The 12,350-nt window shown below is 42.5% G+C and overlaps 1 protein-coding gene across 3 annotated transcripts in view; it reads left to right on the top strand.

Moving 5' to 3' along the window:
- Window positions 1-12,350, top strand: part of KRIT1 (KRIT1 ankyrin repeat containing) — a 346,827-nt gene that overhangs the window by 99,629 nt on the left and 234,848 nt on the right. For all 3 annotated transcript variants that reach the window (XM_086941853.1, XM_086941852.1, XM_086941854.1), the window contains one exon: window positions 10,835-10,978. In XM_086941853.1, coding sequence (XP_086797979.1) covers window positions 10,835-10,978 — 144 coding nt within the window. The remainder of the gene's footprint in view (window positions 1-10,834; window positions 10,979-12,350) is intronic.

The raw sequence follows: 12,350 nt of genomic DNA, 5'->3' as shown, positions 1-12,350 counted from the left end.
GAGTGACATAGAGTGGAGGGATGTAGAGTGGAATGGTGTAGAGTGGAGTGGCATAGTGTGGAGTATGCATGGTGTAGTGGTGCGCCTCAATTACAGACAACACATTTTCAAATAAAATGACCATTACATTTGCACATACAGTTTTACTCATAATATACAGCACACAAACAATACTGTGCGGAAATAGCATTACCTGGTGTACTGATTTGTTTTGATTGTATTAAAAGATGTGTTTCCACCACACTTCCGAATTAGAAAACAATGTGATTCATTTATGCTTTCCTAATTATGAGATATTCTGAAATATTTGCACATTTCATATACAGATATTTACATTTTTGTGAGCTCGAAAAAAAATCTTTACTTTCCCTGTACCGGTAGTTTGTCACATAAATCCTGTCACTTTGAAGACCGAGAAAGAAAAGTAAATACCAAGCTCCTTCGGAAGACAGAGCCTGACATTTGACCTCTGTCTTTGAACACACAGCAAATGTGACAAGATAAGATCAAAAATAAAAGAACTGTTTACAGAAAGCAAGGACTAGTGGAAGATTACAAGTAGCAATGGTGAACAACATTTGATCCTGAGGAGGTGCAACGTCATGCTGGACATCCTAATACAAATACAGCAAAGAGAAAGGCAGAAAATGTGAGGTACAAATCACAAAGCCAATGGTAAGCGATGGGCAGAATGCCCTCAAGAAGTCTTCGCGCAGTCAGACAGCTCTGCTGTCTGGTAGGCTTCAACCTAATAGGAGATAATTTCAGAAGGCAAATAATACAGCAGTGTGTCAGATGAGGAGGAAAGTTTGGGCAGTCTGTTACTGAGCAGAATCCAAGTGTACAGCTGGAACACATGTAGGCGCACACACAGAGAGAGTAAAGGAATTAAATGTTGGAGCAAACATTCTGGACAATGTTCATATAGGCTATTAATTACAAAGCACACAATGTGCACCAGTTTGCATCTAGGTGCCAGAATATAAATAACACTTTTCAAAGGCCAAATTACGTAAGCACCTTGAGGTCCTTTATTAAACCAAAATGTGTAGTCTGAATGCAGAAGGACAACCTGTTTGAGATTCACATTATAGATGTACAAATCCCTTGTCCCACGGTCACTTGAAACTTGATTTCAAGACTTCCAGGTAACTAAGTTTCTTTAATCTTAGACATTGTTTAGAGATATATATATATATCTGTATTGGGTTTTGCTAACCAGATGTTGTTGGGCTATCACCCTGATACATCTGGAAATGAATCTGTGTTTTTTAAATCTGGTAGGCCAAGAGTTGTGCATAATGTGAGTTTGCATTGTTCTGACTGCAGCCAATTATACATCTTGCCACCATCTTGTGCATTTCCAGAGGGAATTCACGTGTCTTAACTGGTGCAAATGGTAGAATAACCTCTACCTCGCAGCCCCTGTGACTACGATATTGCTCCTTGTCCTCAAGGTCCCTGAGGCTCAGCTTCTCCAAGCCCTCACACATTTGGTACAAGTAGCAGTCCAGTGTCTCCGAAGAGGTTAATGGCTGACCCTTATGCCCCCTCCATCCCACTGTTAGGACTTCCCGGAGGCTGTGAAGCTCTCACTCTCAGGAACCTCCGGCCAATGGCCAGCTCTACGCTTTTGAAGAGCTTGTGGAGCAAGACGGACTCCACTAGGGCTATTCCTGATGTATGGCCTCCTCGTACTCTTCTGAGGGAGGATCGGCAGATGGAAGAATCAGAGCCATCCACTAATACCCTAGTGGCTAGCCTTCATACTCTAGGAGATGAAAGACCGTTAGTGACCTGCCTTATGAGGGCTCTGAATACACTTACATATCCCTGTCATGGAGTGTTGGCTCCTCCTGCCAACACTCCATGACATATTGGAAAATTAATTTTGTTGGGTTCTGCATGACAAGGAGTGGCAGGGTGTTGACAGAACCACATAAGATTTCTCGCAATACCAGGCTGCAATTAATTCAATGTTATATACTACAGAGAGCATATCTCTCACTGCAGTGTGTCCACTGCATCCGTGGACACATGTGCCTGATGCCAGGCTCCTGCTGCTCACCTCTGTCACGTTCTCTGGGACTGTCCGCACCTTACCCAGTTCTGGCAAGACGTCCATTCGACTATATAGCCTCAACCACGGGCCGGCCACCTCTTAACAAGTGGGAGCTGAGTGCGATAAGCATATATAAACACCAGAAAAAATATTAAATGGCAGCTCGCTTTCAGACCTAACCCTCGTCTTGGTCAAATGCGGAAACGACCCCTCCCCCACAGCCCCCCTAGTGCCGGGACCTGGAGAGAGGCAGTGAAACGCTGGGCAGAAGCCAAAGTAACGGCACTGCCCTATTGCCCAGCTAATGGACCGGTTTCTGTCACGTTTTCTCTGCACCAAACATGAGACTCGCACTGTTTTATCTCTGTGAGACACCCCCTCTGTTACACCTACCATGGAGGACCCTTGTAATGAACTAAAATACCCAGACTTAATTTGTCGCACCCTATTGGGCAGAACACTACACCTCTACATAATCAGGAACCAGTCTCTCTTTCTTGCCATTACTCCATGGGGTTGGACCCATCCCTCTTCCACGACTTCTACTCTATAGCTCCTCCAACCCCCTTACCTGTCCCAATTATTTTAGTGCCATTAGATTGACACGGTTCAACTTTTATGGACCAACTGTTGTCCCTGAAGCATGATTACTTACAGCCAGTAGTCTGTGATAACCTTCTCTAGGTAACCTACCGATTCCCACTTCTAATGGCGAATGATATCCTCAACAAGGCATCTCATGTATAAATCAATAAAACATGTTAAAAAAACACATGAGGAAAGATAGGTCTCCCTCATCTGCAGTAGTCAGGACATCATCCAATACCATGTTCAGACTTGTTTCTGGGCCCTGTCTAGTGCAGGATCTCATTGGTATGTGTCAAGCAGTCCCTGAACCTCAACAAATTGCTCATAGTGATCAACCATAAAGCTTTACAAAATGTTACATAACAAAGAAAGGACGATGGTCTAGTGATAACTGGTCAATGATTTGGTGTGTCTGCATTAAGGATATAACTTTTGAAAGCTTGTCTGTTTCATACAGTTTTCAAAGATAGATTTAACATTTTAGGCATGGCTTGAGTAATAGGCTGCACAAGTTCAGTACCCCTCTATGCTGATGATGCTTCTGAGTCAATACAATATGATATGAGTCTCTCTAAGGAGGGTACCTTGATCTTCCCTATGTGGACCAATATCCTTTTACTCTTTTAGTCATTCTACTGTCTTTACTATGGAGTATTCAACATACGTATTTATTTATTGATTTGAAAGTTTTATATAGCGCAAACCAAGGCCATTCTTGCTGCTATTCGTAGCTGCGAAATCCACTTGCCTATCAAGGTTGTTATTAGGAAAACTGCGTCTTCGCCTGGACCTCCTAAGAGTTCCACAAGGGGTTTCAAGGGTAGCTGAGTGCCGCTGTTATGGCGAAGGTTTGTTAGAATCTCCCCCCAATATGTCTGAATGTGAGTGCAGGCCCACCACACCACCAAAGTGCCTTTCTATCTACAGCCCTTCCAGCAAAGTACAGAACTCCCTGTGATAGCGTGAAGTCGGATGGGAGAAAGGTACCAGTGCATCAGTAATTCGTATGCCTTCGCCTTGTATGTTAAGCTAATCAATGCTTTTGCGGCTCTGTGCTAGATTTTGACCCATGTCTCCTCCATGATCTCCCTCCCCAAGTTGTGTCACCGATGTGCCCTCTAGTTGTGTTTTTTCCCTACCTGCCAGTGGAACCACCTTTTGGAAGTCTGCCTAATGTAGGAGCTGCGTTACGCAGTAATAGCCTTATGTGTCTAGGTTTAGCCCCTCTCTGGCAGCTATTCTCCTCTCCGTGTGTACCTCCCCCAGTGTAGGGGAGTAATCCGTTTCCAATGCACTAAATCTAGGGTCCTGGAGGTGGCTCAGAAAATCTGGATTCTCTGTAATGGAGAACACTGGGGAGGGAAAGGACATCAAGCCTTTTATACATTGATCTGCTGCCAATATTCTAGAGGCGACAGCAGGTTATGGTTAGTGTTTTTTGTTAAAAATTATTACTGCGTTTTTTTCTCCCCCGCACCCGCTCCACCACCTCTTATTTGTGCCAGCCACGACTGCAACTTAAGGAAGCACCTTCTTGGTGAAGGTGTTTTTTCATCCGATTCAATATCATCTGCTCCCTTCTATGCTCATTTATGAAGGGAACTCCTCTTTTTTCTCACTTTTCCCACCCAGCACTATATTTGCTCCAGAACTGAAAGTTCCTTTTTAGCCTTTAGATAGCACAAGGTCTATCGGTTGCCTATTGCTAACCATTAGTTCACTTTCCTTGTTACTCTCCTTTATCTACTTCTTATTGGTGACCCCAGCTGGGTAATCTTATGTTAGTCCGTCCCATGGGGCATTCCCTCTTTATCATTGCTTTGATTGGCTGACATCTCTGCTAACATTGCTTGACTGCACAACTTTTTTGACTTCTATCTTCCTGTGTATAGAGGGCAATTGAACCTTAAAGAAGCCTTACGGTGGTGGCCATTAATGCAGTAATATGACAAAATCAAATAATATAGCACACGCCACAGACTAAATTGCAGCTAGGCACTGATGGTAGGTGTTGCTGTTTAGTTCAAGGACAGTCATTTCACCCACTGAATTTGCCGCCTGTGATCCGCAACCCACACATTTCTACACCAGGTGCCCAACCCTTATTTTCTTAATTATTACAGTTTTTCGGACTGGACTTTTCCCAGGGTTGAACTACATCAAAACAGCCAAAAATGCTGCCATCAGCTATGGACCCGCCAGAAAGTCTTGGGGAATCATGAACTTGGGCCAAATTACCATAGGAGGAGCCCGGGGGCTAGTAAAATGTCACTTCTCCTAAGGTTGCAGAGAGTTCCAGCACAATATCCATATTTGGCCCTCTGGGCATGTGTAGCTTGCTGAGTAGTAACCCCTGTATACAGTCCTACTTTTCACGGCTTTCAAGGTAGCCAAAGCGGATGCTTTAACCTCCTGAAATATATATGCAGGAAGAGAAGCTGCGGTCTGATGGTTACATCTTCAGGCATGGAACCAAGAAAATACAATCTATTCCATGCGTCCTCATTTTTACTGAAATGTATGCGTAACCACTGACAGGTCACTGTTTCTGTGGACACCTTCTCACATATCTGTTAGCATTGCAGATGCTTAGAGGCGTGTTTACACCCCCACTTTGAGAGGCTGCATAAAAATATATGCATGCTTGTATTTTGTTTCCAAATGACTTAGATATGTACAGTCTGAATTATGAGGACTGGCTGATAAAATTGTTAATTCCACCTTCATGAAGGTTGCAGTTTGTATACTGTCTACCAGGCCTACTGTCCTTTATTTCTGACATAGGTAGGCTGTTTCCCGGCTATCGGGTGCAGTTAGTTTGTTTATGTGAGTCGAGAATCCTATGTCTGACTTTTCGTTTCCATTTGGGTCCAGATACAAATGATGGTGCTACTAGTGCTGTTCGCACCCGAATGGCCACCAAAACAGCATTCTGATGATATCTTTTTCAGCAGGAGTAAACATTCTTCTTCTTTCTCTTCCCCCTTCTAAAAACAGCCCAAGTGACCCGAGCTATTAGCTTGTCATTCAAAATTGTTATAAAGGTGTTTAAAGACAAGTAAACCCAGAAGGACGTATACACTGACTTATACACACTAAAACACTGACAGACAAACGATACATGTTGACACACTTGCACACACACACAAACTCTCTCTTTCTCTCCTTTATGTATCTCTCTATCTCTTTCTCTCTCTCTCTCTCTCTCTCTCTCTCTCTCTCTCTCTCTCTCTCTCTCTCTCTCTCTCTCTGTGCACAGACCCTCAGATGCTTACAGTCACAATCATTCAGTGACCTGGAGAGATGCACAGTGGCACACAGAGATATGCATGCAAAGAATGATGCAGACATACAGTAAACAGGCACATGGTGACACGCACTGCACTAATAAGCACAAGTGGATTAACACATACAGAATAACACATAATAGACACACACTCTTGCAGACAGAGGCACCTGCTATCAAATACTCATCACACAAAGAGATGCCTAGAGACAAAGGCATACAACAACATACGCAAACGCACCGACACAAGAAAACAATCTGGAACACATAGGACATAGGACGCTCAACGAGGAAACTGATATACAAATGCTGTAATACAGTAGAACACACTGTCACACAGAGACCACTTACACACCAACTCCTACATACAGGACCATGCACAGACTCATACAGTCAGACACATGCACTCACACTTGAACGCACAGACACATAGCTTTATATGGACAGAGAGACCAGTAAAACCCAGACACACACACAGCCGCAGCGACAGGGACATGTGGACGTACTCACAGGCATATGCAGACCAACACGTACATAGATAGACACCTACACACACAAATGCAGACAGATACAAGCACATACAGACACACTTTAGACATAGAGATGGCAAGATTGATACATTCACTCCCCTTTATAAATATGAATAAAAACAAGCAGACAAACAAAGACACATAAATAAACCGGTATGCACAGGCACACAAATGGAAAACAAACATATCTAGACAGTGTATGCTTTATTGCCATTTGCAATATTTAAAGGGAAATCAGTGCATACATCCCAAATGTCAGTCTTGAAGCACTTATGTGATGAACGAAAACACAGATATGTCCCCTTAGTGTGCAATATTGTAGCTAGCTGACAGGGTATCGCCACCACCAACATTTACTGCCCAATAAAGTTAGAGTGTAGTAGAATCTTCTATTCTTGTTGTGCTGATCAGTGTTGGTTCAAGAGTGTGTTAGAATCAATTTCCACAAAACGTGTAAGTCTATAGCTTTTCTGTCAGTATTGCTGAAGCTCCACTTTCCCCATTGCTCATGGGCCACGTGAGTGAAAATTCTTGCACCAGACATTCACGTTGGATGGCCCAATTATACTGCCCCTCCATTCACATTAACTTTGCCTGGATCGATCCCCATCATTTTGATGTTGGCTTAAAAAGCAACACTTAAGGCTTTGTTAATTTCCCACACTGAAATGTTTTCTTTTTTAAGGCCTGCATAGTTCTAATCTATAGGATCAGCAGCTTTGCCAGCAAACCCTCGGATTCTTGCCAGTGGTTTCACATTGAGCTTCTTGGCAGCATCGACGGTCATAAGTTGGCAGTAGTTACAATTCCACGCTCTTTTTAAAAAAGTCTTTTGCTATTGCAATTTACTTAAATTAACGAGTTTCTACTCTTCATCTTCTTGCACAAGTAAGTCTGGTTTACCCTTATGTGATACTGTAACGGGGACAACTTCATAGTAAGAGGTTTTGATTTCTACAATGTTTCTCTCTTGTAATGTATAACTTATTAGCAGTATTCTCAGAAAATAGTTACCCATGCAAATATTATTGCAGGCATCAGTCGGCCCATATTTTGAGATCAAATCTATTAGCTTTTATTCCTGCATATGGTGTGGCCCTCTACTTATTGCATATAGAGCATTAAACATGTTCTCTATTGCTCCCGCAATCATCTTCTGCTGATGGCCACACATCAAACTTTGAGCACATCCTTTTTTTTTTAAATTTAAAAAAATATATTTTTATTAAAAATGTTCACATTTTCAGCATACAACCAGAACAATGCCAATACACCATGGGTAGTTGTTTGCAAATGTTACATTATCCAGTACCCATCTGTAAATAAAGCAACAGATGAATTGTACAACAGAGGCTAAAAGGAGTCTCATGACAGCGTCTGCATAGATGGCGTCAGATGCACATCCTTTGTTGATGGTTGTGGGTGAAGTGGAGGAGGGGAAACTCGCACCCAGTGAGGCTTGTCTTGTAGTCGCCTGCCCTTCCCCTGCCTATAGAACACTTCTTTAACTTCTTCTTTTGCAATGACTACAGTTTCATTTGCTACTTTAATCTCAGTAGAGAAAAGTAGAGTCAGTTGCAGAGAGGAAACACCTCCTTGAAAAGATGCTATTGGTGTGTGTATGGTACTTATTATGACTACTTCATTACAAGTGTGTTGTGCTTCATAGCCTATGTGAAAATATTTCAGGCCCGGCAATGCTGGCCTCGGCTTCGGAGGGTGGTCATACTGACTTCAGGTTGGTGTGCATTACATCCCTGATAGTCTCACGGAGTAAAACCCAGCTAAAATCAAGACAGGAAAGCACTCAAACCCACAACTACACTAATTTACAATCTTAAATACACATCGGCAGCAAAGGTAAAAAGTATTGGCAAAGTCATTAGGTTTGCATTGGCAGCCAAAAGGCGAGACCTATTGGATTTACCAGTGCTTGTTCCTTTTTTCGGGGGGTTCCAACTGACTTCATCTGCTGCTGCTCCCTTCTCCTCTTCTGAACAAGAGGCAAAGATGGTGAGGTTTGGGTTCTTTTTCCTCTAGATTACCACCTCTTGCCCCACCATCCACACCCTCACCAAGCCCTCTCTCCTCTATGTTATTGCTCCTCTGACACCGTAAGACCTCTTTTGCAGTTAGCAACTTGAAGTACTTTTTGGTTCCAACTATGCCATTAAATCTTTTATATCGGATGTTTATTTATTTAGTGTTTTGTACAGCGCGAACATGACCCGTGAGAGTATCAGAGCGCTTTACAGAAATAGTAAGTAATTACATTAATTACAAGAAGTAACAAAAACAAGTTAGATACAAAAAGGATCATGCAAACATGAGAGAAGAATTGGCAATCCCGTTAGATTTCAAATACGAGATAAGGCAAGTCACTGGGCTGCTGAAACTGCAGAGGCACGGAGAGAGATTAGGGTAGGAATTTGCACATTAGGAAGGTCTTCACTTCCTTTTTGAAACTTGATAGGGTAGGTATTCTTGTGATGTAAGGCGGCAGTGAGTTTCAGATTCGGGGGGGCAACCCCAGAGAAAGCTCTGCTTCTTCCGGAAGAGGGGTGTCCACTGTGGTAGGGGTGTAGTTCAGCGCGGTGATCAAGTGCGTCCATTCAAGTATGTCAAGGGAGCTTTTTGGAGGGAAGATTAGCAATATCTCAGTTTGCTGTGCAGAGTTTGAGCTGGTTGCTGGCAAGCCCGTGAACAGTCTGTTTCAGAGCATCATTCATTATTCGGACCTCTTCTAGAGAAGAGATTTTGATGTAGACCTGGGTGTCGTCAGCGTACATGTGGAAAGAGAAGTTGGCGTTGCGAAGGATTTCGGCTAGCGGTTCGCGATAGTAATTAAAGAGAGTTGACCCTAGGGGGATGCCAATCGTAATCGGGAAAGGGGAGGACAGACTGTGATTAAGTAGGAATCTCTGGGAGCGATACTGTAGGAAGGATTCGAACCACTTGACAACGGTTCCTCCTAGGCCCATTCTGAGTTCCAGACTTTCTAGAAGCTTTTCATGGTTGACTGTGTTGAACGCCGAGGAAAGATCAAACAGAAATAGGAGACATGTTTTGCCTTGGTCTAGGGCTTGAAGGGCATCATCTACTATGTGGAGAATAGTAGTTTCAGTGCTGTGGGCTGGTCTGAAACCAGATTGGCACTCAACTAGCAAGTTTCGCAATTAGAGGAATGTTAGATATTGGTCAAACTGTCTGGTTCAGCATGGTTTAGTGAGGGTTTTTTTTTTTAGAATAGGGATGACTTGTCACGTTTTTAACGAGTCTGGTATAGACCCTTGCATTAGGGAAGCATTGATTATTGCAGTCCAGATGGGTATGATGAGATGATTGGCTGCAGATAAACAGTTGGATGGAAGCGGGTCAATGAAGTGGTTGTTCGGTTTGATGGATAATAGAATTTTTTCTATGCTATTCTCATTATAAAAGTTGATGGTGATCCAGGGTGCTTGGTTTTTGCATAGCGTCAGTGGGGAGTGTATAGGGCCATTTTAAAGAGTCCCCGTGGGCTGTGTGAGGACGATAGCGGCAGAGAACAACTCATTATCCAGGAACTTGATTTTATCCGAGAAGGAGGAGAACTGATCAGAGCTTATTAGGAATGTTATTGTTTCTTCAGAGGTTTTAGCCATTTTATTTGATTGTTTTTGTATCAATTGAAAGAGCTTGTGAGGTCTGTTCTTAGCGTTTTCAAGTTCTGCTCTGAAGAATTCTTTTTTTGAATTGTGAATGCTCTTGTTGTATGCATTTCTGCTCTTTCCAAGAAGTTTTAGTTTAAACAGTTTGATTCCATTTGTTTAATAACATAAATGTCTGCTAACAGGTCTTCTCTGAAATACTCGACCTTCCGATTTCATCTAAATCTACAAATGTTGAACCTAAAAAGACCAAGCCAAAAATCTCAGCCTTTTTCATTGATTCACCTCTGGATCTGTAAATATGAAGATAATGTATGTAATGTCTGTCTGAGTCTTACAGTGTTTCAAGTGAAATCTTGTTTTCTCACACTCACAGGTTTCTGTCTCTATGTATGTATGTATGTATGTATACTTGTAAAGCGCACTGTTACATTACGTGGTGTCCTGGCGCTGTATACCGCTGGGGAACCCGTCCTGGCACCCCCTAATAACGTCACTGCACACCCCTTAACTACACTTATGTAAACACCCCAACGGTAAAAAGTTGTTATGCACCTTGTTGCTGCCATATCCAGCAAATGCAAAAATAAAAAGTGGAACAAGTTATATGATCATTAAGAGTTATAAGGAGGATAAACACGTTATATTGTTAAATATTATAGCATTCAGACAGTGGGCAGCAAAGTTAATTTCTGCTTGTTTTTCCTCTTCTCTTTAGAGAGCGTCAGTGGGTGGATGATTTCCCTCTTCATCGAAGTGCCTGTGAAGGAGACGTGGAGCTGCTAGGTCGCCTTCTGGATGAGAACCTTTCAGTCAACCAGCTGGACAGTGATCACTGGGCCCCTATCCATTATGCATGCTGGTGAGCGCTTTGTTGAATCCTCTACAGTACAGCAAGGGTCTCACTTTACCTCATCTTTTGTTTAAAAATTCCCAAGTTCTTAGTGGATGGTTTTCAAGGACAGATCTACCCCATAGGCCTTACAAATAACTTATTTTATGTCAAGACAACTGTTCCTCATCCTCTTAGACCTCAAAACACCAAACATCAACTGCATACAGTGTAGTTGTCTAAGATTTTTCACTGAATTACATCAGGAAGGCCATAACTGTAGCAGCCCTCCTACTCCTGTCAGTGAAGACAAGGGTGGCATTGCACCTTTGCCACCTCCTGTGCCAGTGAAAGCGAAGCTGAAAGTCTCAGCTGCGGGTAACTGAAGGAGCCTGCTGCATGAAGTGATCCACTTTAAGAATTAATTTTATTTACATGGCACATGCTACAGATCCTAATTTATTTCTTATAGTCACTTTTAAGGGACAACAGGCTGAGTCTGTGCAAGGAAGCAATAATAAATTGCACTCCAATTGTAATAAAGGACAAATTTTCGAGACGCCTTATGCCGTAGGCATAGGTGTTTGAAATTACAACAATTTTACCTTGCATTTATTGAGCTATATAACAAGGGATGGAGTGAAAAGCATCCCTTTCCATTCATTATTGGCGAACATGTCACCAACAGTATATTTTTCTGAAAGAGTTGGAGGTTGTGTGTATGAGATTATTAATCAGTGGATTTTAGGTTTACTCTGAAGAGGATGTCTAGGGAGTTGCAGGTGTGCAAAGTATAGCAGTTTTAGAGGCGAGAAGGTTATGTTAATGGAGCGTGTGGGCCTCTGCTATTGCACCTTGTTCTGGACCCACTAGGGGATTTGTTAAGGCTGAACTGCACAGGAAGGTTTGTCAGTAAAATTTGATTTTTACTTGAAGGAATCTCCAAAGCACCTGCATGTGAGGAATAGAATCTTGATGGAGATTCTGACCTACACCCAGAACAGTTAGCAGGCTGTGCACAGCAGTACCTTTTGTCTGAAAATGAAGCACCTTCTGTGTTTTAAACTTTTTATCTTGATTTTAGGGAGGCCGAACTAGAGCGCATTTTCCAGTTACAACTTTACATTCAGCACCTACTACCACAGAGTAGTGTTCCAGTGGTTTTGAAGGGCATGAGGTTTATTTTGCCTTATAATGGTATCATTAACAGTCCTCTTTGGTGATGACACCGAGTTCTTTGGACCTTGATGCCAAAGTTCCTCACCGTTCTTTTGATGAAGACAGTTTCACCAAAGAAGGCATAGGAATGCAAGTTCTGCTTCCATTGATGCCACTAGAAATCCCTTGATGGAAAGGAAACCCATATTGACAGCAGCCCATGTATACTTCTGTTTGTCACAAT

The sequence above is a fragment of the Lissotriton vulgaris genome, chromosome 10 (assembly GCF_964263255.1).
Source record: "Lissotriton vulgaris chromosome 10, aLisVul1.2, whole genome shotgun sequence".
Lineage (NCBI taxonomy): Eukaryota > Metazoa > Chordata > Amphibia > Caudata > Salamandridae > Lissotriton > Lissotriton vulgaris.
Note: the sequence above shows the minus strand (reverse complement) of the source record. Positions and strands in the feature narration are given on the sequence as shown.